The sequence below is a fragment of the Mustela lutreola genome, chromosome 9, assembly GCF_030435805.1.
Source record: "Mustela lutreola isolate mMusLut2 chromosome 9, mMusLut2.pri, whole genome shotgun sequence".
Taxonomy (NCBI): domain Eukaryota; kingdom Metazoa; phylum Chordata; class Mammalia; order Carnivora; family Mustelidae; genus Mustela; species Mustela lutreola.
In genome coordinates, this window is record NC_081298.1 from 88,476,032 (window position 1) to 88,499,204 (window position 23,173).

Below are 23,173 nucleotides of genomic sequence, written 5' to 3' on the forward strand. Positions count from 1 at the left end.
TGACATTATGTATTTGGTTTACAGACACCTGGGAGTGTTTATGGGTTCTCAGACATTGGGAAGTGCTAGGTGGTGGCATCAGACCAAAACTTCAGATGGGATATCCAGGGGTAGGGGTGGAGGGTCTTTAGTCTCTCATCACAAATATGGCAGACTAATGAACACACAACCAGAGGGTCATCAGCTCATTTCAGATTTCCCACCGCATCTGCCCCCATGTTGCAGTTTTACTATCACAGCATTGGGGTATTTTTAGTACCACTGTTTTGGGGGAACAAAGGGTCTCTCATTTACTTCAGTCCTCTGGTCTATTCTTGGCTTTCCTAGCCATGCTGCCTCAAATGGAAAGCCCCATCCCAATTCACATTCCAGTCTTTTCCCCATCTCTCACCAGGAATCATCTCTAAAAAGTAAGCAACTGACAAGTGATGGATAATTTGCATTTTAACCCTATTCAAATTTGGGTAAATGGTTTAATATGCATGCTAATATTCCATCATTATTCCAATTAAGGAAACTATTATGTTAAAGTGTTTAATCAGGAGAATTAAGGAGAACTCCAGACACCTAAAATTAACCTCTAATAGTCTTGACATTCATTTCATTTAGGTGCAATTTGCCAAGCTATAAGCAACTCCTTGCTTAAAACTTCTGCTCAGGCACGTGGGTATTCCTGATAAGACCTAAAAGCAATTCATTTCCTAAATAGATTGCTGTCTAAAAGAATAAACTGAAAGGGCTGCAATTTAAATACAATCAAATCCCCAAGCAGTGCATTCCAGAAGACTTAAACACCATCATTGGGATCCCGAGGAACAACAATGCTATTCGCATCAGAAACAACACAACCACTTCCTCTTTCTCTGACCTTCTCTGTTTAATTACTTCCTGTGATTTCTTCTAGGGCTGTACGTGCCTGCTTCCCCAGGCAGCAGGCTTTCCATACAAGACGGATTTGTCTGGAAGGTGCAGAATGCCAGCTGACCATAGACCTTACATACAAAGTGCTGGGACTTCATATTTCTTTTTAAATGATGGATTTCTTGGGCCTCCTGGCATTCACCAAGAATGCTTTTTAAGCCGTAAGAAAAAATTCTTCCAGCATATTCCCATCTAAAGCCAAGCTCCATCTCAAAGCTGGAAACTCTGCCAGGGATGGAGAAGCGGCTGCTTGATAATAGTATGTCTCCATGTGGAAGCACCACCTTCTTCAACAGATTCCAAACACCAAGTATGTGAAGTCAACTTTGAAGACACAAATCTGGCCGCTGTGAGCTTACTACCGGCACTACCGGATATGCCCTGATAACCCATGAACTGTCATCCACGGAGCAGCAGCACCTGGAAGTTTATTAAAAAATGGAGAATCTGAAGGGCACTTCGGAGGTGCAGTGGGTTAAGCATCCAACACTTGGTTTCAGCACAGGTCATGATCTATCTCAGGGTCCTGGGACTGAGCCCCGAGTTGGGCTCCATGCTCACTACAGAGTCCACCTGAGATTTGTTTCTCCCTCTCCCTCTGCCCCTCCCGCTTCTGTTGTCCATCTGTCTCTCTCTCCCTCTCGAATAAATAAATAAATCCTCTTTAAAAATGCAAAATCTATGGGGTGCCTGGATGGGTCAGTGGGTTAAAGCCTCTGCCTTCAACTCAGGTCATGATCTCAGGGTCCTGGGATCGAGCCCCACATAGAGCCCCTCATCTGCTCAGCAGGAAGCCTGCTTCCCCTCACCCCACCACCTGCCTCTCTCTGCCTACTTGTGATCTCTGTCAAATAAATAAATAAAATCTTGAAAAGAAAATACAAAATCTGAGGCCTTTCTAAACCAGAATCCTCACTTTGCAAGACTCACAATACAAGTTTAAGTTTGATCCTCCTCCCAAAATAGCTAGGCTAAAACACAGGTCCAGAATAGTATGCATTGTTATCCATTCTCATCTAGACTTCAAGGATAAGGTGGCTAGTTCTTTTCCCCAAAGAGGTATCTGTAAAGTTGCTCTTTTTTCTTTGAAAGATTTTATTTATTTGAGAGAGAAAGAGAGAGAGAGAGAGAGCGCGCGCGAGTGAGCAGGGGGAGTGGGAAGGAGAAGCAGACTCCCCACTGAGCAGGAGCCTGACAAGGGGCTTTATCCCAGAACCCGGTGATCACTACCTAAGCCAAAGGCAGACAGACGCCCAACCAATGGGGCCTTCCAGATACCCGTAATGTTGCTCTTTGTATCAGTACAGAAAAGGTCACCTCTGGGGGCACTGCTTTCCAGGGCTGAAAAGAAATGCAAGAAAGAAATGTCACCTCATAGCTCTGAGGCAGTTTCAGGATTCAAAGTAAGTTTTAACTTCATTTGCTCTACAGTAATATAAATCAAGCTGTACACACAACACAATTTTTTATATAAGAAAACTAAAGCTCTACAAAGTTATGACATATAATATTCTATAATTATGGGGCCTGAAGTTAAAGGACCTGGATTAAAAATAAATTCTGCTCTGTGACCTCAGACAAGATACTTAACCTTTCTGCATATTCTCCTGGCTGTCAGACATATTCCATCCACATGGGAGGGCACGAGTGCATGTACACACAACACACACCCCCCAAAAATAACTTGAAGAGCTTGTTGGGGGGTTCTGGGAAGGGCATATAGTACCTTCGATGCTCTGGATGAAGACTGCCCCCCACCCTCAACTTGGGAATCCTGATGCCTGCAGCTCTAGGGGGAGCCCTGCAGAAGCAAGGGAAGAAAGGAAAAACAACTCTGAGAGTCAGTCATCAAGATGATGCTGTCTTCATACCCCTAAGGCATATGAAAGTGCCTAGCACCCTAGAACACAAGCTCCCTAAGGTCAGAGCCTCCTTCTGAGTCACAGTTCCGGTCCCATGCCATCTCGGTGTCTGGTGCACTAAGGTACACAGTAAGTGAATGGCACTCACCAGGTAGTCACTCCCTTGGCTCAAGCCTCACCACCCTGGTTATTTACTTACCCAATAAAATAATTAACACATGGCTTTGCAATTAGGGTCCAAGTATCTTTTTTTAAAGATTTTATGAGAGAAAGGAGAGAGAGAGAGAGAGAGCATGAGTAGCGGGGAGGGGCAGAGGGAGAGGGACAAGCAGACTTCTAAGTGGGGAACCCGATCTCAGGGCCCTGAGATCATGAGCTGAAGACAGACGCTTAACTGACTGAGCCACCCAGAGGCCCCTAGGGTCCAAGTATCTTCTAAAGACGGGTGCCTGGGTGGCTCAGTGGGTTAAAGCCTCTGCCTTCAGCTCAGGTCATGATCCCAGGGTCCTGAGATTGAGCCCCACATCGGGCTCTCTGCTCAGCAGGGAGCTTGCTTCCTCCTCTCTCTCTGCCTATTTGTGACCTCTCTCTGCCAAATAAATAAATAATATCTTTAAAAAAAAATAATAAAGTCAAGTAATTTAGATTTAAAGTCTACCACACTCTGAAAACCTCTGGAAACTAGTACTCCCTGATTTTCCTTAGTATAAAAGACATCAGAATGGAGGGAAAGGGCCTCAAAGCTAGTTTATAAACAGTAGACTCTGGATATGAAACCTGTTTATACACAGATTAATGAAAAGGCAACCATTAGGCCGTCAGACCCAGAAGGAATACTGAGCCAGTACATGCTCCCCTGGCAGAGCAGACCTGTTTTGGAATACTGAATCTGAGAAAAATCATAGATTTGATCTAACCTATTAAATGAAGGAAAAAGATGAAATGACTACATTAAGACTATATTCACACTTTGCAGCTTTAAAAGACCTGTAAAAATGAATAAAATTACTGGAATGCTGGTGATTACATTAAACATCTAATCTAACATTTACTTTATTTCTTGGCCGAAAATATAAAACATAAACACCAACACGGCATACAAATAGAAAAAACAAGTCACAAGCCAACTCACTCCTAAGGGAATCTTCAGCCAACCCTCCCCCCCACACACACCTATCCCACCCAGACCAAGCCTATTGACTCTGAGAAACAATCTGAAGGGCATTGGTGATAGGATTTCTAGACCTCTGGCAGGAATGTCAAGAAGGCCAAGGATGTTACTACATCCTTGTAGTACAAAGCCAAGGATGTACAGGTAAGTACACTGACAGTAACAGAGGAGGCCAGCTTCTGTAAGACAGGAAATCTTAAAAAGACAGCCAACTGAGTAAAAGTGCCAGCAGTCAGCTGGGCATTACTGACATGACAGCACCAAAACTAATGAGTTTCTCTAGGTCCTACAAGCATAGCACCAGAAAGCCGAACAGAAAGCAGAATGTGACTTCGAGGCTCTAATTCTCCTAGTAACCCCCTGGAGCAGGTCACTTCAACTCTCACAGGCATTAAAGTGAGAATCTTGTTCCTTGACTCAAAAGGTGCTCTGGGCACCTCAGTGGCTCAGTGGGTTAAGCCTCTGCCTTAGGCTGGGATCATGATCTCAGGGTCCTGGGATAGAGCCCCACATCGGGCTCTCTGCACAGCAGGGAGCCTGCTTCCCCCTCCACCCTGCATGCCTCTCTGCCTACTTGCAATCTCTTCCTCTGTGTTGAATAAATAAATAAAACATTAAAAAAAAAAAAGGTGCTCTGAAGGTAAAATATTGCAAATGGATATCCTCTACCTTGTAGATTCTGAAAATAAATCATACTGTGCTACATGATATGAGACACTGGAGGTGGGTGAGTCCCACTGAATTCCCAATTTATCAGGCACTGTGCTGAAATGCTTTACCTTCAAGATTTCATTTCCACTTTTTAACAGCCTATGAATTAGATAGAGTGACCTTCATTTATATTATCCCAGGACTCCTGGCTTAAAACACCTTCCAGGGGCCCTTAATCAGCAGAAGACAGAACACAGTATGACCCCAAAACCCCCATTTCCTCCACTATCATCACGGCAGCTGGTCCCTCCTGGACATTTTGAAAAGGTAACCTCAAAATCTTTTGGAATGTAGGTACACTAAGAATAATAGTTTATATTTTGATACAAGGTATAATTACTTTTCAATTAACAAATATTTGCTTTAATCAATCAACAAACACTTGCAGACAGCCTACTATGCGCTCAGCATGCTGCAAGACTATGGGTATAAGGCTTCATAAGTGATTATTCCCAACACCAGCAGGGCAGATAGGGCTAGCCTTCTCCATGCATTCTCAGGGTGGGATGCAAAACTAAGTAGTATCTGAAAAATCAATACTGGATGCCAGGGCCAAAGCGACCCACGGAGGAAAAGAAGAGGAATAAGAAATGAAAACGAAGAGACAAAGATACCATTACCAGATGAACTAGGAAAGACAATTAAAAACTTAACCTGATAATTAAGTTTAAGCACTTAGGAATGGCCAACAGGGAATATATCTAAGAATGAAAACAACCAGATCTGAAAAATCATTCTATCAGTACACAGAGGAGCCAAACCCATACATTTCAAAAGCTGCCCTTATTCTAATCCCTTCAATTGCCAGTTCCTAGCAAGTATTTTATTAAAATCCTGGCCTGACTTCCTTTCTATGACATGAGACACATAACAAGCTGCAGGACCAACGTGTCACGCCCACCAGTGCACAGAAAATGCTTTTTGCTCCACAGTGCACTATGTGTACTGGTGCAAAATAGTCCTTCTACTCCAGTGACTACATGCCCCTGAACATGCTTTAAAAAATCATTAATGTTCTGGTCTTACATACTGCTTAAAGGGAAGCATTTACAAGAGTTCATCAACATGACTGGGTCTCAAACAAACAAAACCAGCCCAATTTACACAACAAAACAAGCCAAAAAAACCATACCCCAAAACTTGGGGCTCTGCCTCTATTATCATCATGTTCAGTTTCTGAGAGTTTTGCTGTCAGACTGTGTATTTGCTTTCAGCCCGGGGAATATAGGAACTGTGCCAATACTGGTGTTCATGAGCATGGCTGTCTCTGACTTTGAGTGCGAAGACTCCACGAGAACCCTGCGGCTACTACAAGTTGTTAATATTGTGATTTCTGTGGAGATTCTCCTGCAGAGGCAGAAACATAGCCCCTGGCTTGTAAGGCACTCAAGATCTTCCACTTCCCAACTCCTACAACACTGACTGGAACCAAAATGGTTTTGAGCTATCAATCACAGACCACCACCACCAGATCGTTCGGCACCCAAGTTCCACAAAATGTGCCAAGGGCTTCTTGTGAAGGCAGTTTCTCAGAGGGGGTTTATCCACATATTTTCTGTGCACAAATACAATTACAATTATTGCATTTGTTGGTAGAGACAAAGCATCCTAAAATAATTAAATCCATTTTTTAATTCAACAGACATTTATTAAGCAACCATAATGTGCCCAACAGTATTGGGCCAACAACTAGAAAACTAAGTAGTTAAGAGGTAATCCTGAATTCAAGAAGCTCATATTCTGGTAAGAATCTAGTCGAGTATAGGCCCAACTCTAAATGGTGAGAATTGCCCTACAGCATGAGGAAAAAATACTATAAAGGGTCCTCAGTTTTGATGTGAAGAGGGGACGGAAAAGAAAGAATGGAAGGACCCCATCAAAGTAATGGCTGCAGAACTGGTGGAAGGGGGAATGAGCAGAAATTCACTTGCAGAAGAGAAGGAAGAAAACTCCAGAATACAGAGCCTGAGTAAGCAGACTGCTGAGGCAGAATAGTTTTGGTATTTGTACTGATTCACTTTTATATATTTTATCTGATTAAAGGAAGTGGAAAGCAGAGAGGATCAGCCATAGCTAGAAAGGAGGGAGCACTCACTAAGTCCTCGTGGAAACAAGCCTAGCAGATGGAGAGAAGTACAAGTTCACCACCTAGAAAGATGAAGGGCCTTACAGTAGGCCCTTGACTTTATACAATTGCATGTCCTGGCTTACAATTTTGTTAAGGTCTTTCCAAGTGTTTTGTTTTGTCTTGCTTTCAAGATCTTCTGGTGAATGGACCAAGATTCAAATTCTGCAGAGCCAACTCCATGTTCTCAACATTTAAGGACTCTATTCAGGTGGAGTATAAACACCTCTTTTTTAAAGGCTGATGCAAAGAAACTGGATCAATATTTATTGTACCAGGTCTAATTTCTACAACTGTATTTCAACGAACATACAGCTGACATACAGCAATAATCAACTCTGGATTCACACTCCAAATATCTTATGGTGTATCATAGAATTCTCAAGCCTAGGTTTATTTAAATTCACTTTAATTCAGTACGTGCCCCATGGCAATTTCAGGGAAGATAAAGGAAGTAGAAAAAATTATGGCAATGATAGACTGTCACCAATTCAGAAGAATCAAGGACAGCATGACTGACAGAAACAGTGTGAGCTCAGAAGTCAGAATGACTAAGGCTGGCCCACCTGTCCTCTGAGAAGGTACCTCACAGTGGTTAACGACAATCCTTTCTGGGCTGCCAGGATGGTTCAGTCATTAAGCAGCTGCCTTCTGCTCAGTTCATGATCCCAGAGTCCTGGGACTGGAGCCCAACATCAGGCTCCCTTCTCAGTGGGAAGCCGGCTTCTACCCTCTCCCACTCCCCTTGCTTGTGTTCCCTCTCTCACCGTGTGTCTCTCTCTGTCAAATAAATAAATAAATAAAATATTAAAAACAAAACAAAACAAGTCCTTTCTGAGCCAGGCTGCTGGAGTCAAATCCTAACTCCTTCATTTACTAATGATACGATCTTGGACAAGTTACTCATCTTCTCTGGGGCTCAGTTTCCCCACCTATAAATGGAGGTAATAATACCCCATCTATCTCATAGGACTGTTGAGAAGACTAAATGACTAAAGTGTCATCTTAAGCAAAGCAACTTAAGCTTCCTCATCAGTTAAATGGAGTAACTCCAGAGCACCTGGGTGGCTCAGTTTTTAGCCTCTGATTCTTGATTTCAACTCAGGTCATGATCTCAGGGCTGTTTTGAGGGTGGTGGGATCCAGCCTCTCTCCCTCAGCCCCAACCCACCACCGGTGGCTCTTGTGTGCACACGCTCTCTCTCTAAATGAATACATAAAATCTTTAAAAAATAATAAAATAATGGGGTAACTCCTTCTTCATAGGATTATTTGAAAAATTAACAAGCTGAGCCTATAAGAAACCTATCCCAGTGGCCTTCTAAGAGCCAACACCGGACACCTGTTTGATGCTTGGTGCTCGACAGTAAGCTTTACATAGGATATCTCCTTTAATTTTCATAGCAACTCCATGAAATTGCTAACATTCACTCCCATTTTATTCACTCAGATAAAACCAAGGTGAAAGGGGCGCCTGGGTGGCTCAGTGGGTTAAAGCCTCTGCCTTCGGCTCAGGTCATGATCTCAGGGTCCTGAGATCAAGCCCCGCATTCAGCTCTCTGCTCAGCAGGGAGCCTGCTTCCCTTCCTTTCTCTCTCTCTACTTGTGATCTTTCTGTCAAATAAATAAATAAAATCTTAAAAAAAAAAAAAAAGCCAAGGTGAAAGATAAATAACTTGCCTTAGATCAGAAAGTGAGCAAACAGCTGAGCCTTGAGCTGTAAGTATAAGTTAAATGCCTTTAACTCAGGATCATTAATTGGCACCTGGCTGAAATGACAGTTGTAAAAGACATTTTCAGTCAACTGCGCTGAATGTTAAAGACAATAAAGGGAATAATTATTAATTTTGTAAAGTGTGATGATGGTATTGCGGTTTCCTGGATGAGTATCCTCATCTTGTGGGAAGTAAGCTCAAGTATTCAGAGACAGGACATTCTGACGTCTCATTTCTTTGAAATGGTTCGGTAAAAATATCTGGTTTTTTTTTGTTGTTTTTTTAATGGAAGACCTTTCAACATTAGGAAAAACATGACTAAAAGTCCATTCTCAGCAAGATGTGTCTTTCAGAGAAGTATTTATGAGAGGGACAGAATAGCTACATGGTAGGCCGATGTCTTCTGCGTTAAGCTCACTTGAGAAGGATTTCTTCATTTTGTCAACAAATTTCCAAATCATTCAAGACCATAATCAAATGCTTTCAAGATACAGACAAAATGCACATGATCAAAAAAATTTTTTCCACTCTTTTGGACAAAAGATTCTTTTCAACAGTTTGTTGATGCTTTTTACTTTTAAATTATTTTTTAAAATCTGTAGAAATGTAAAACTTAACATGCATTTGTAGCTGGAATGGGATCAGAGGAGAAAGGTCAGAGTATTTTTTCTTTTTTTAAAGATTTTATTTATTTATTTGACAGAAAGAGACACAGTGAAAGAGGAAACACAAGCAGGGGGAGAGGGAGAAGCAGGTTTCCTGCTAAGCAGGGAGCTCGATGTGGGGCTCAATCCCAGGACCCTAGGATCATGACCTGAGCTGACACTTAATGACTGAGCCACCCAGGTGCCCTTCGAGAAGTTTTTTTTTTTGTTTGTTTTGTTTTGTTGTTGTTGTTTTTTAAGATTTTTTATTTATATATTTGACAGAGAGAGCAAGCCAGCGAGAGAGGGAACACAAGCAGGGGGAGTGGGAGAGGGAGAAGCAGGCTTCCCGCTGAGCAGGGAGCCTGATGTGGGACTCAATCCCAGGACTCTGGGATCATGACCCAAGCCAAAGGCAGACACCCAACCACTAAGCCACCCAGGCGCCCCTCCCTCGAGTTTTAAATCGACATAGAAAAGAGCATGAGAAGACCAAACATTAATTATTTTTTAAAAGTAGGCACAATTTTGACAGTTGCAAGATTCTGACTTTACTGACACTAAACATATTTATTATATATCTGTACCATTTAATAAAAACCTTAAGTTGGGACGCCTGGGTGGCTCAGTTGGTTAAGCGGCTGCCTTCGGCTCGGGTCATGATCCCAGCGTCCTGGGATCGAGTCCCACATCGGGCTCCTTGCTCCGCAGGGAGCCTGCTTCTCCCTCTGACTCTGCCTTCCACTCTGTCTGCCTGTGCTCGCTCTCACTCTCTCTCTCTTACAAATAAATAAATAAAATCTTAAAAAAAAAACAAAAAAAAACAAAAAAAAACCTTAAGTATATATGGACTATCAAGAAAATCTATTTTACGGGCGCCTGGGTGGCTCAGTGGGTTAAAGCCTCTGCCTTCAGCTCAGGTCATGATCTTAGGTTCCTGGGATAGAGCCCACCATTTGGCTCTCTGCTCAGCAGAGAGCCTGCTTCCTTCTCTCTCTCTCTCTTTCTCTCTCTGCCTGCCTCTGCCTACTTATGATCTCTGTCTGTCAAATAAATAAATAAAATCTTGAAAAAAAAGAAAAGAAAAATCTACTTTACCTAAGGCATAACTATTTCTCCCATAGGTCTCCCATTTGAGGTCACCAAACTGCTTTATTTTAATACACCTTGTCTACTTCCAAAAGATATCTGTAGGACCTCAAACATAAAGGCATTAGAAAAGAAAATGAAAGATCAAAATTCATACTAGAGAGGTAAATAAATCTAGCAAAAAGCTAGACTATAACTACGACTACTGTAATCAAGCAATAATTTTAGCTCTGAGCTTTCAGACAGTGGTTGCAAAAAAACCCAACAACAAAAAGGCAATCACAGCAAGTCCTGCAACCCAGAGAGAAACCTTCTTCCAGGCACTAACATTTAAAAGGAATTTTTCAGATGGGTCATTACGTAAGAACTTGAACAATACAATGAACAGTGTCCACAAATGGCAGTTTACAGCCCCTACAGCCCGTGTTCTTACGGGCTTACGTTTCATGTCTCATGCCAAGGTCATTACATTAAAAGTAATCCCAGGAAGGCCACTTCTGCACTGGGCTAAGGTGCCACAGCTTTCTAATTCTCTAACTGAAACCAGAACCTGTCCTCAAATACCCACTGTCTCAACTGGGCTTCTGACAGCAGTGGAGGCAGCCAGTTCCATGCTGAATTGCTCTGAAAGCATGAAATGAGATATAGTCATTTCTTGCTGGTGATGCCACCCCAAATCCCTTTGCTTTGGCTATCAGATGGGGTAGGTGCAAAGCTGACATGCTATGGTGAAAAGGGAGAGGCCAGGCCAGTATTCCCAAGGGATGGAGGTAAGGAACCCAAGGCAGGGCGAATGAAACCAATCTGCAACAAGAATCCCAAAGTTCAGAGCAAGGCAACTGTCCCTCCCTGTTACTACTATCTGTGTGTGCCAGGACAGAGGAAGACCTATAAAAACACTTGTCTATTAGTCAAGTTGGTATGGGGGCAAGGCCCACCAGCAGATTTCTTCCCCACAAGAGCAACCCCCCCCCCATTTTACCCTTTCCTGAAAGCAAAGCAAAATGTTTGAAAAGACCAGCACAGGTGGTGGGACTGCAGCAACAGGCACACCAGGCAGGATGCTCTCCAGGTGCGGTGTCTGGCAGACCAGGGGTTACTGCAGTCAAAGATCCCCAAAGGAAGGAAATGCTCTTTCCCATACACCACCCCTCTCAATACCCTCTCGGGCCCAGCCTGGCAACAGCAGAGGCCAAAGGATAAAGGGGCATTAAAAAAAAAAAAAAAGTGAAGTAGTACTCTGAAGAGTAGAGCACAGCATTCTGTCACCTGCTACAAGAAAAGCCCTCCCTGTCAACCAGCCCTGAGTCACTTCCCCTCTCTGCATGGACTGTCAATGCTCACAGGGGCAAAAGACCTCAGGCCTCTCGAGCAGATACACGCCAACCCCCACGACCCCACAAACCCACTCTCTGGGCCTCTCCCCAGGGTGTGTCCCAGTGGCTACCAACCGGCTCTTCTGCGTCCAAGCCAGCGCCACTGCTACCTTAGCTAATGGCAGCTCTGAATGAAAGGAGCCGAGGCAGGCTCCGGATTTATGAATGTGCAGGGGAGGAGGGGAGAGATATCATGTGACAATAAAGGAGAGCGTCTTATTCACAAAAAAAAAAAAAAAAAGAAAGAAAGAAAGAAAGAAAGAAAAAAAAAGTGGCTGGTGGCGGGCACAGCCACTGAGCAGCGGCGTGGGCCGCCGTGAGGTGACCACTCCGACCCGAAGCCGACGACCTCAGGCGCGGGGCCCAGGAGCCCTGCCGCCGCTGCTCCCCTAATTGGAAACGCCTCGGGCGGGGGTGGGAGAAAGCCAAACCCGATTCCACTACCGTGAGGCTGGAGAGAACCTCACCTTGGCCCCCGGCTGGGAAACTGCTCGGATGCCCCGGAGGGCGGCGGGTCACCCAGGAGACCCTCCAGCGGAGCGCCCCGAGCATTGTTCCCTTCGGGCCCGCGGGCCGGGCACGCATGCCTGTGCATGCGCGCACACACACTCGCACACAGATACATACATTTACACACACACACACTCACATACACACACTGGCTCGCAGCACACCGCCCCGCACGCTCCCGCCCGCCCCCGCAGCACACGACTCGGATCCGCCCCCGAGCTGCCCCGATCCCGCGGGGCGCCTATCTCAAGCCCAAAAGCGCGTGCACACACGCTCACACGCGCCGCGGGACCCCTCCAGCGGCTCCCGCTCGGCGACCTGCCTGGGGATCCCTGCTCACGCAGACCCCAGCGCAGCCCGCGCCCAGTCCTCCACTGGCTCCGCCGTGTTTTTTATGAATGAAAATGTGGTATGCAAATGAGAGCGATTCAAGAAAACGAAATGGCGGAGCCTGGGCCCCAGTGGGTTCCCTCAGGGACCGGGGGGCGAGCGGCGGGGCAGGAGTCACAAAGTCACTACATGAAAACCCACCGACCCCGGGAAGCCGTAGCGGGGGTGTCAGGTCTTTCGCTCCGGCCACGGAAGATTTCGGGGGGGGGGGTGTTTGTGAGTCCCCGGAGAGGGAGCGGGGACCGCCCCGAGGTCACCCGCGCGCCCTTGGCCCCCGCCACGGCCACCAGCCCGCCGACTCAAGGCGCGCCCCCGCGGGCCCTAAGCAGTCTTTGCCCCCTCCTCACTTCAACAACGCGGGGGGAAATCTCTCAGCCGAAAGCCCACAGGCCGGCTAGTAGCTGCACCCCACGCCAAGTTCACCCAAGCAGCGTCCCTGCCTGCGTCCTCAGCCCCGGCTCCCTCGCTACCCCCGCGGGGCACCCTCGTCCCACCCCGCGGCCAAACTTACTCGTCCGGGTGTGTTTCTTCGGTCATTTTCCTGTTCACCTAGACGCCTGTCCCGCGGCGGGCAGCTTTGCTCCCTTCATCTTCCTGTCCGCTCACCCCCCTTCTTCACATCTCCGGAGATCGCCTGATTTGGTTGGGGAGGGGGAGCGGCGAGAGATGAAGGGGCGCCGCAGAAGGGAGAAGGGGAAGCAGGGCGATAGGAGCGCGGGTGAGGTTTGGGGAAGGGGTGCAAAGGCAAGCTGCGGGAGGAGTGAGCGCAGCAGCGCCCGGGGCTCTGCAGGAGGGGCTCCGGGGGCTCGGCAGCGAGCAGAGGGGGGAGAGATTTGGGCAGGGGACGGCGGTGGGGGAGAAGAGGAGAAAAACAAGCGCGCCGTGGAGCGGCTGAGACTGCTGAGAGGAGGAGGAGAGAAGGGCCAGCCGCGGGTGGGGGCTCGGTCCGGGGTCGCCCCCGGGGGCCGGGCCAATCAGGGTTCCGGGGAGCGGTCGGCGGCCGGGGGAGGTGCGCCTGGGAGGCGGTGCAGGGCGCCCCGTCCGAGCCCCATCTCTCGACTCCACCGATTTACTCCATATTGGATTCTCACCGCCGCCAACAGGAGGAGGAAGTAGGGCGGAAGCGATGACGTCTTCCCAGCGGCCAGAGGTGGTGGAGTGCAAAAAGCTTCCTACTTGCGACCGAAAGAAAAAAAAAAAAAAAAAAAAAAAGGAGGGGGGGAGGAGAAAAAAAAAAAAACTTTGTCCCGCCTACTGAGCATGCCCGGCTTCCTTTCCTCCTCCCTCCTGGCTTATACTCCCGGAGGAGCAGCGGAACGGAGTTGTTTGTGCGGCGTCTGTCTGGCTCCAGATCCTTTTTCGCCATCGCTCCGGGTTTTAAGAAGCCCCAGAGGAGGGTGGAGGCGGGAGCCGGGGACTCGCACACATCTGGCTCCAGTTTGGTTCCCTCCCTCCATCCTAACCCCTGGATTAAAAATGGTGGGGGGCGGGAGCGGAGACGTGGAGTTGAGTAGAGGCCCAGAGGGGTGCTTGGGCTCAGAGGACCTAACTACCCTCCACAGTGGAACGGGAGGGTGGGGACGGCACAGGTGTTTTTGCCAACGTTCTGAATGGCAGAGCTTTTCAATTTCTCATGAATCTTGTGATCTTTTTTGTCTTGCTAGCGGAGTGGGCATTTTTGAGGAATCATTATTTGTACACTTAAAAAAAAAAAAAGGCAAATCCAACACAGTCCAGAAACGTTTGCATTTCAGTAGAAATGATGGACTTCTTCGGGTTAAAAGGTAAGCTCAAATACATGTTAAAAATTTAGTAAACCTCTCTCTTGTTGGAGGATGGCCCTTACCCCAGGCCCTTGAAGGCCATAGTTAGTGGGCCAGAGGTTACCAGCCCAGTGGGCCTTGGCACAGATGAGGAGTACTTTCTGGATCCCCTCTCCTCCTACCCTTTGTCTTTTAAATGATTTTTCTTGTCTTGGCCCTGGGACCGCGGGCAGCCCCACACTCTCCAAAGCAATATTGTCTAGGAGTGGATAAGGCTGGCTTCCTTGGCATGCAACCTGTGCTGTTGCACGGAGATCTTTACTTGGTTTGATGTTCTGCTGTTGCAGTTTTGAGATTCTTTTTTTTTTTAAATATATTTTATTTATTTATTTGACAGACAGAGATCACAAGTAGGCAGAGAGGCAGGCAGAGAGAGAGGAGGAAGCAGGCTCCCCGCTGAGCAGAGAGCCCGATATGGGGCTCGATCCCAAGACCCCGGGATCACGACCTCAGCTGAAAGCAGAGGCTTTAACCCACTGAGCCATCCAGGCGCCCCTTTGAGATTCTTTATAGTGTTGGAACAAGGAGCTCCACACATTTACTTTACATAGCTGTTCAGTATTTCCTTGGGGGTGGGGGCGTCTTGCTATAAAGCAAGAGGTAGTCCCTGCCCCTTCCTGTTCTGCAAGCACAGTACACTTTCCACGCTACTGAATGTGCCAAGAGAATATGCAGAGATTTTAACCAAATAGCAGCCATTGAACAAATTAAGAGACTAAATGCCTCAAATGTAGTACACCTAAAGGGTATATGTATGCATTTGGAGAGCCACAAGTGTTCCAAAGATAGTATCACCTTGAGTCAAGGAGAAACTAGTGGTTTACCCTAGGCTTCATGCCTATCACAACCATGATCTTTGTGGACATGGATTAGGGTTCACCCCCCTTTGATGCTGAGTGCTGGTGTATAGTGCTGAAAAGGGAACTATGCAAGGGAGGAACACCTGGGCTTTTTTTTTTTTTTTCCTAGCAGCCTTGAGACCTTGAGTGAGACGTTTAGCAGTTCTTCAGTTTCCCTATAAAACACGGATAACAAAAACAATCTTGTCTTTCACAGGTTTTAAGGCCATTGAGAGGCTATGAGAAAGCACCCAACAAAGGAGCATCTCATTGTTTTCTAAATCCCCATAAGGCTAAGGTATCTGTCCTGTCCTCACCTTTAGTCATTGCTTTTCTCCTGGAGGTGCTGAAAGAAATTCCACTTGGTCATTCCTTTACTTCCAGGAACAGATGTTTGTCCATGTCAAAATTTTCCATCCAGTGGGCATCGCTATGGCTCCATCATCCAGTTTCAGAGTGTCCAAATGGCAAGGTGGCAGGTGAGATGATTATAAGTTTCTGCAGGTAGGCAAGTAAATCCGTGTCATCACCACTCATTCATCCAGCTCCCTGCTAATAGTAGTGAATGGCCCAGACGGCAGACCAGGCAGCCAGAGGAGCAAAGAAAAACATTCTGAAGTCCAGGTGTCACCAGCTCCCCACTTGGATGTCCTGATGCCAAACTCCAGCAGGTCCTTAGGTTCTCTGAGCCTTGGATACAACACCTGTGGGGTCAGAATAATACCCTCAACATACGGTTGCTGGGGAAAATAAATGGCTACAGTGATCGTATGGTATTAAGCAGCACACTGCAAATAGATGAATGGCAACCCTTTCTCCTCTCTAGCCAGTTGTATTACTAAGTGCCACCCTCCTTCACTCACGCTCCTTCTTGTTCCTTTAAAGAAATCTTTCCAGTTCTCTACAGCCTCGTTCAACACCCAAAAGGGGCTTTTTAATGTAAATGTTCTTAGCAGGTCACCTCTTCGTCTTCCCCCCGCGATTGCTGCGACTCCTGCAGCTCCATAGAATAAATGGCGATATTGGGCGAATAACTCAGATATGTTTTTGATCTGAACATCAGGGTTTTATCGAAGTCTACTGAATTGTTACCAGAATAGCGGGCATCACGTATTTAGGGCTTTAATTTAATGACATTACCGAACGAACTAAATACCCATATCCGTGTTTCTCCCCCACAACCAGAAAAACAGGGGGCGGGCAGCTCTGAACACGATCGATTCAAGGATGTCGACTCTTAGTGAAACCGTACAGCTTCAAAAGTAGAGTAGTTCTTCTCACAACTTCACGCACGCCCAGCGGAGCCCCCAGCAGGACCTCCGCCTACCCGCCCCTCCAGCTGGAGTCGTGGGCGGGGAAGCACCCCCCAACCCTGGTCCTTCCGCCGGCCGCCTATAAATCCCGGAGTGCGGAACCGGAGCGACCCTCGGCTGCCAAGGAACGGGCATGCTCAGTAGACCCGCAAGTCTGGTTTCACTCGGAAGCCGGCCGCAGACCCCGCTCCCTACCGCCCCTCACGGGCGCCGGGAGAAGCGGACATTTTATCTTTCTCGGCAGTCGGTTCTCTTTCGTGTCCTTCGCCTCTTCTCTGCGTCCTCTCACCTCATTTGGGTTGGCAGGGGCCGCGAGTGTAGATCTCTCTGGGCTGGGTTTCGGAGCGGGATCTGATAAGCCACTCCCCCCGGCCCCCACGGGGGCGCGCGCGCCGAGCCGGGGTGTTTTGGGGCAAGACTCAGCTGTGCACTAAGGTTCGTGCGGCGCAGCCAGGCGGGCAGAGTCTCCCAGTGCCGGGGCGCCCTCGCTCCCCGCCCCGCAAGGCGCGCGCAGCTGCGCCCAGGCCTGTCCTCACCTCACCCCCATTCTGCCCCTTCGGTATTTCTCAATGACCGGCGGAGGACACTTCCGACGGGGGAGGGAGCGGGTATCATTAGCGCTTGGTTTATCAGTTCCTTCCGGTCTGCCCAGAGCCCAGCTCTGCGTGCCGCTCTGCAGCGCCTCGGCGTCCCGGTGCCTTTATTATGTTTAAGTAAGCGGCCGTGTGTGCCAAGTGAGTTTGTAGCCCAGCTGTCTCTCCCAAGACCGGGCGACGGGAATGGAAACCCAAGCTCTCGTAATAAAGGTGATGATGCAAACTTAGAAACTGACCCGGCGCCCGGGAATGGTGGCCCCCGTCCCCCTCCCCCCCGGCGCGGGGCGTCCCAGTCGGGGCATGAATGGCTGGAGCCAGATTGCATAATCTACGTGGTATAAATAGCCGGCGGGCGGGCCGCTGACGCGCTCGCTGGTACCGTTATCGTGCCATACTTCTTGCCCCGGTGCAGCTCACTCCCAGCTCATTTTCCCTTTCTGCTGCGCTGCTGGGATTTTAAGTAGCAGAGATGAAAGGCTCTTGTCCCTGCCTCCCTCTTCCCTTGAGGTCATATTATGAATTAAACGCCAACCTCGCTGCTTTCCGAGGTGCCCCACTTGAGGCAGGAGACAGGCTCAATGTCAAGTGCAGCGGTCCACCAAAATGTGTGTGCGCGCTGTGGGGAGGGAGAGAAAGCAAGTAGGAATGAGTGACGGGGCTGGGAAACCTTCTGGTCGAGAAAATGTAACCGCTTAGGGTTAGCCTCCGGAGTTTCAGTTTACACCTCTACCAGCCTCAGCCAATTTCAGAGCGGATTGTTCAAAGGGTCTTTCGACTGGGGCTGCTCCCTCTCCCAACATAGGCCGCAGTCCCTTTAGAAGTGCTGTTTCATTCGGAAGAGCTGGTTCCCTTTCGCCTCGGAGGCAGCAGACATCCCTGACTATAAGAGCCCTGGGGACTTTTGAGGTTCGGGAGAAAGGCTAGTGAAACGAGTCAGTTTAGCCATTTTCTAGTTCTAGAACCCTTAGAAGACTCAGCTATGTCCAAAGCGGAGGAAATATAAAATCTTATTCTTTGCAACAAATATTTCACAAGTATGTGGTCATTTTTAAAATGAAAGTATGCACAGGGGTTCCCCCCCCCTTCTCTTAAACAAGTTTGAACGTATTTTCTCAAAGTAAAAATTACCAGTTCTTTGCCAATGGGTTTCTGGCGTATGAAAGGCAATAAATAGGCTCATTCTTTTTCAAATTATATGCCCATTACTCCAATCTGCACTCAAAAGTGTGGGTACTCTGTGAGGCAATAGGAATATGGAGGTGAATGAACCCAGGTCAAGTGGGGCAACAGGCCTGTGAAGAAAACTTTAGAGCAAAGGGGTACCGCTCTAAAACCCGGAGCAAGCTGGTAGAGAAAGTAGGACTCCAGGAAAGGAAGGCTTTGGAGGAAGGAGTGTTTGAGCTGGTTTTTGAGGGAGGGTGAGAGTATTGATATGGTAACTGGGAATAGGGCACTCTGGAATAGCCCAGTGAACACAAAGGCCTTGAGGTGGTTAACTGTGGGGAGAGAGTGTGGGAGTGACAAGCCCTAGAAGGAGGCCACAGAGGCCATGCTAAAGGACCTTCGACTATCCTGAAGTCAACCTTTGTAGCGGGTTCACAGCTGATCTTTGTCAGTCCCAGTTCCCTGCAGTGGTGCCATAGATATGCAAATGTGGGTCAAGTGGACATTCATTGTTCTGGGATTTAGGGCATAAAACCACGTTCACAAACTGATAGCCCCTGGGCCACAAAAGATCCCAGACAAGTTTTGTTTTGCCTGCATAAAGTAAATAAACAGGGCGCCTGGGTGGCTCAGTGGGTTAAAGCCTCTGTCTTCAGCTCAGGTCATGATCCCAGAATCCTGGGATCGAGTCCCGCATGGGGCTCTCTGCTCAGCAGGGAGCCTGCTTCTCTGTCTCTCTCTACCTGCCATTCTGCCTACTTGTGATCTCTGTCTGTCAAATAAATAAATAAAATCTATAAATAAATAAATAAATAAAATCTAACAGTTTAAAGTCAGAATATTTCATGTAAAAATCAAGATTTGGGGCTCCTGAAAAAACTCTAAAGATGTGGCAACAGTGAAAGCAGGCCAAATCCTGCTTGGTCATTGTTTTGGGGGGCCACTGCCTTGTCTGTGAGGCTTCTGGCTCCCATAAGCATTTGTGGTTTTGACCTCTATGTGAACCGTTTATGACTGGATCAAAGCTCCTTTCTGAGACCCCAGGTAGGTATAACTTGTTACTGGGTACAGCAGTTTGCATGAGGAGCCCTGGGCCTCTTGGGGAGGAAAGATACCAATTCCCAATATCCTGCACCAAGACTCTGTATTGGGAAAATAGGTGAATCTTAATGTCTTTAATGGTGGTTAGGGTGACAGGTGGGGGAGGGGAGGAGGGTTTAGTTCCCCAAGATGGAGAGACACAACTGACAGTTGCCACCAACTTTGAGATTGAGGAATACACTGAGGCCAGCACAGAGAAGAACAGAATCTAGAGACAGTTCCATGGGGAAATCATTTGAACAACTGGATTCAATCTTGCCAGAAGCTTGAGGATGATCTGGACTTTTAAGATCAAATTGGGCTTCTGTCATTTACGGCCAAAAAAATTCTAACTACCAAAATAGAAAGCCATATTCTGGATTGTGAAAAAGATTGAGAGGAAATAAGGAATGGAACAGAAGGGGAATTTAGAATGTGTGTTTGCAGTTTAACACAGGGACATCTGGGGTCAATGCCAGAGAATTTTGTAGAGATTCTGATTTTGTAGAACGAACTTCACCCAGGAAGTTAACACTGAATGAGTTACAGCGACATCTCTTTTTGATGTCACCATCCCACCATCACCACCATAATTCCCATTTCCTTACTCTTTTCTAAAGGCCTCATTTTTTCCTACTTTTATTCTCCATCCCCTTCTTCTGTGAAGCCCTTAACTGAGAAAGAATTTTAAAAAAAAAACAAAACCAGTGCCTTTAGATTTAAAACAAAATGAAAAAGAGTATGTTTGGGGCAACTTTGTCTCTAATAAACCATTTTGCCAAGTTTTGGGGAATGGATAAAGAGTGATAAAGAGAAAAGAGGAAAACAAAACTCAGTAATATATGGTTCCTGTATCAATTAGCTTTTGCCATATAACAGACCACAACAAAATTCTATGGCTTAAAACAATAAACATTTTTTTATTTCTCATGAGTCTCTGGGCTGTTGACTCAGTGGCTCTTTTGGCTTTGGCTAGCTCAGCTGGGGCTGGATGGTTTAGGATGGTCTCTAACATACCTGGTGATTGGTGGGGTGGTTGGTTTACTAGGGCCTGAGCTGGACTGGCCCAGCTCTGCTCCACATGAGATGTTATCTTCCAGCAAGCCAGCCCAGATTAGATCATATGGTGGTGGTGGCAGGGTTCCCAATTCAGCATGAGAGGGCAAACCCCAAAGTGCATGCATTTTTCAAGCCTCTGTTTGTAACACATTTGTTAATATCCCGTTAGCCAAAGAAGTCACGTGGCCAACTCAGACTCACGAGTCAAGGAGTGGGGAAATAGACTCTCCTTTTTCTTTATTTCTTTTTCTTTTTCTTTTCTTTTCTTTTTTTTTTTTTTAAGAGAGAAAGCAAGCAGAGAAGGGTCAGAGGGAGAAGGAGAGAATCTTAAGTGGATTCCAGGCCCAGCAAAGAGCCTGATGCAGGACTCGATCTCATGACCTAAGATCATGACCTGAGCCAAAACCAAAAGTCAGACACTTAACCAATGGAGCCACCCAGGTGCCCCTACACTCTCCTTCTTGATAAGAAGAGCAGCACAATCATATGGCAAGGGAGGTGCACACAAAGAAGAGAGGCACTTGTAATAATTTTTACAACCTACTTAGGTCTCTACCCCAAGTTTCACAATTAGGGAAGGATATTAGGATATTTATAATAATATACATTGATCACATTTATAAATATATATTTGTAATATAAATATATGATATATAAAATATACATGTTTAAGTATATAAATATATGAATCATTTTTATGTAAGTATCAGTATATATTTATATATGGGTTATATATTTTTAAAAATGTTTTAAGATTTTATTTATTTGAGAGAGAGAGACAGACAGACAGACAGAGCACAACTCGGGGGAAGGGCAGAGGAAGCCCAATGTGGGGTTCAGTCCCAGGACCCCACGATCATGACTTGAGCCAAAGGCAGATGGTTAACTGACTAAACGACCCAGGTGCCCCTAGGTTACTATTTATATATAGGAGTACTCTTTTTTTTTTTTTTTTAAAGATTTTATTTATTTATTTGACAGAGATCACAAGTAGGCATAGAGGCACAGAGGCAGGCAGAGAGAGAGAGGAGGAAGCAGGCTCCCTGCCAAGCAGAGAGCCCGATGCGGGACTCGATCCCAGGACCCTGAGATCATGACCTGAGCCGAAGGCAGCGGCTTAACCCACTGAGCCACCCAGGCGCCCCTATATAGGAGTACTCTTGATAGAATTAACTTCCACCTTTCTAGTCACTGATTTATGACCAGGTAACTAAAGTTGCTTAATGTTTAAGTAGATTTGTGCAAGCTATAAAACTCTTCTCCGTAATTTAATGGGTAAAGAAAGAGACCTTATGAACTTACTATGCTTGTCCTTCTTTCTCAGCATGAAAATCCTGTCTCTGATATGCCTTGCCTTTAAAATAGGTATATTCCCAAAGAGATCTGGGCAAATTCAAATTCAAATTTATAAACCAAAACACATCTAAAAAATACCAAGGAAACTTAACTAAGTTTGCCACAGATTGAATAATTTGGAAAGCAAATAACCATCCCCTAATTTGTTCATTCTATTAAATCAGACTTTATACAAGGCTTAGTTAAAGCAAGGCTTACTTGTATACTTTTTTGATGGTGGCAGAGGACGTGCTCTCAGTGGTACAGGAGGGGATGATGGTGACGACAATGAAGGTGTTAAGTCATGCTGCTGGTGATGATGGAGGTGGTGAGAGGGGACCAGGAGGGGCGAAGCGGTGGTGGCAGTGTTCGAGGTGATGGCAGTGGAGGTTATGGAAAGATCGGAAATAGAAGCTGGGAGTTTGCTGCCAGAGTGTCTCTGTGGCCCTCTCACCTGATCCCAGACATACAGACATCTGGGCAAATACACTGCAAAAAAGAATAGAAGAACACTATGTCAGAGAAAAAAAGAAAAGAGAATATGTTGTAGGGTGAGCTTCCCTGTAGGCCAGGCAATTTCCCATAGTAGCAGGAGGACCATCCAAGTCCTCTTCCTCCTGGCCTCCCTTGGGTATCCCTTCCTCCAGGGAGGTTCTGTCACCTCCCCTCATTAGGACTTTGTGCTCCAATGTATGACCTCATCTTCCTCTCTCCTAGACTTTTTTACACACTATGTGCTTGTGAATCTATTTTTCTATGTTAACCTTCCCACTAGATGGTAGGCTCACTGATAGTGGACACTACTTTTTATTCTCTCTTATTCAATCTAAAGTCATTATGGCACATAGTGAGTCTCCTGTAATATTACTGAGTAAATGAATGACAGGCACTATGGCTTGCCTTCTTTCCTTCCCTCTTAAAGTACATTTGTCCCATGGCATCAGAGAAACTACCCTTTGGAATAACTTTCCATGTGTCACCGGCCCAACTTGCTGGTGTCAGATAAGGGGCTGGGAAAGTCCACAGTTGAATAGCACATAAAATCATCCTATAGTAATAGAGTTCAAAGGACATTTTAAACAGCTACCTGTATTAAGATGAGGAAACTGGGATAGGTAAGCCCAGATAAACCAAGTGACTTCATTAAGACCACATAGATAGTCAGGATCACATCTAAAACCATAACTTAGAAACTCAAAGTCCAAGTTCAGTAACTTCAGCTCTTGTTGGATTCCTACCATATGTACCCTTGGCACTTGTAATTATGCTCATGGGAAGCAATTTAGCTTATCGATATTGTAGCTCATTCATGAAAGAGAAAATGAAAACTTGTTTTTAGCTTTCCAAAGTCTACTCAGGAATAAATATTAAATATATATATATATATATATATATATATATATATTTACTTTATGTATATGTGTGTATATGTATACATATATATGTAATCT

General features: G+C 46.2%; 1 protein-coding gene across 1 annotated transcript in view; it reads right to left on the reverse strand.

Moving 5' to 3' along the window:
* Nucleotides 1-13,165, reverse strand: part of SPRED2 (sprouty related EVH1 domain containing 2) — a 117,201-nt gene extending 104,036 nt beyond the window's left edge. The window contains exon 1 of the mRNA XM_059187839.1: nucleotides 13,025-13,165. Coding sequence (XP_059043822.1) covers nucleotides 13,025-13,050 — 26 coding nt within the window. The 5' untranslated portion in view covers nucleotides 13,051-13,165. The remainder of the gene's footprint in view (nucleotides 1-13,024) is intronic.
* Between the last annotated feature and the right edge of the window lie 10,008 nt (nucleotides 13,166-23,173).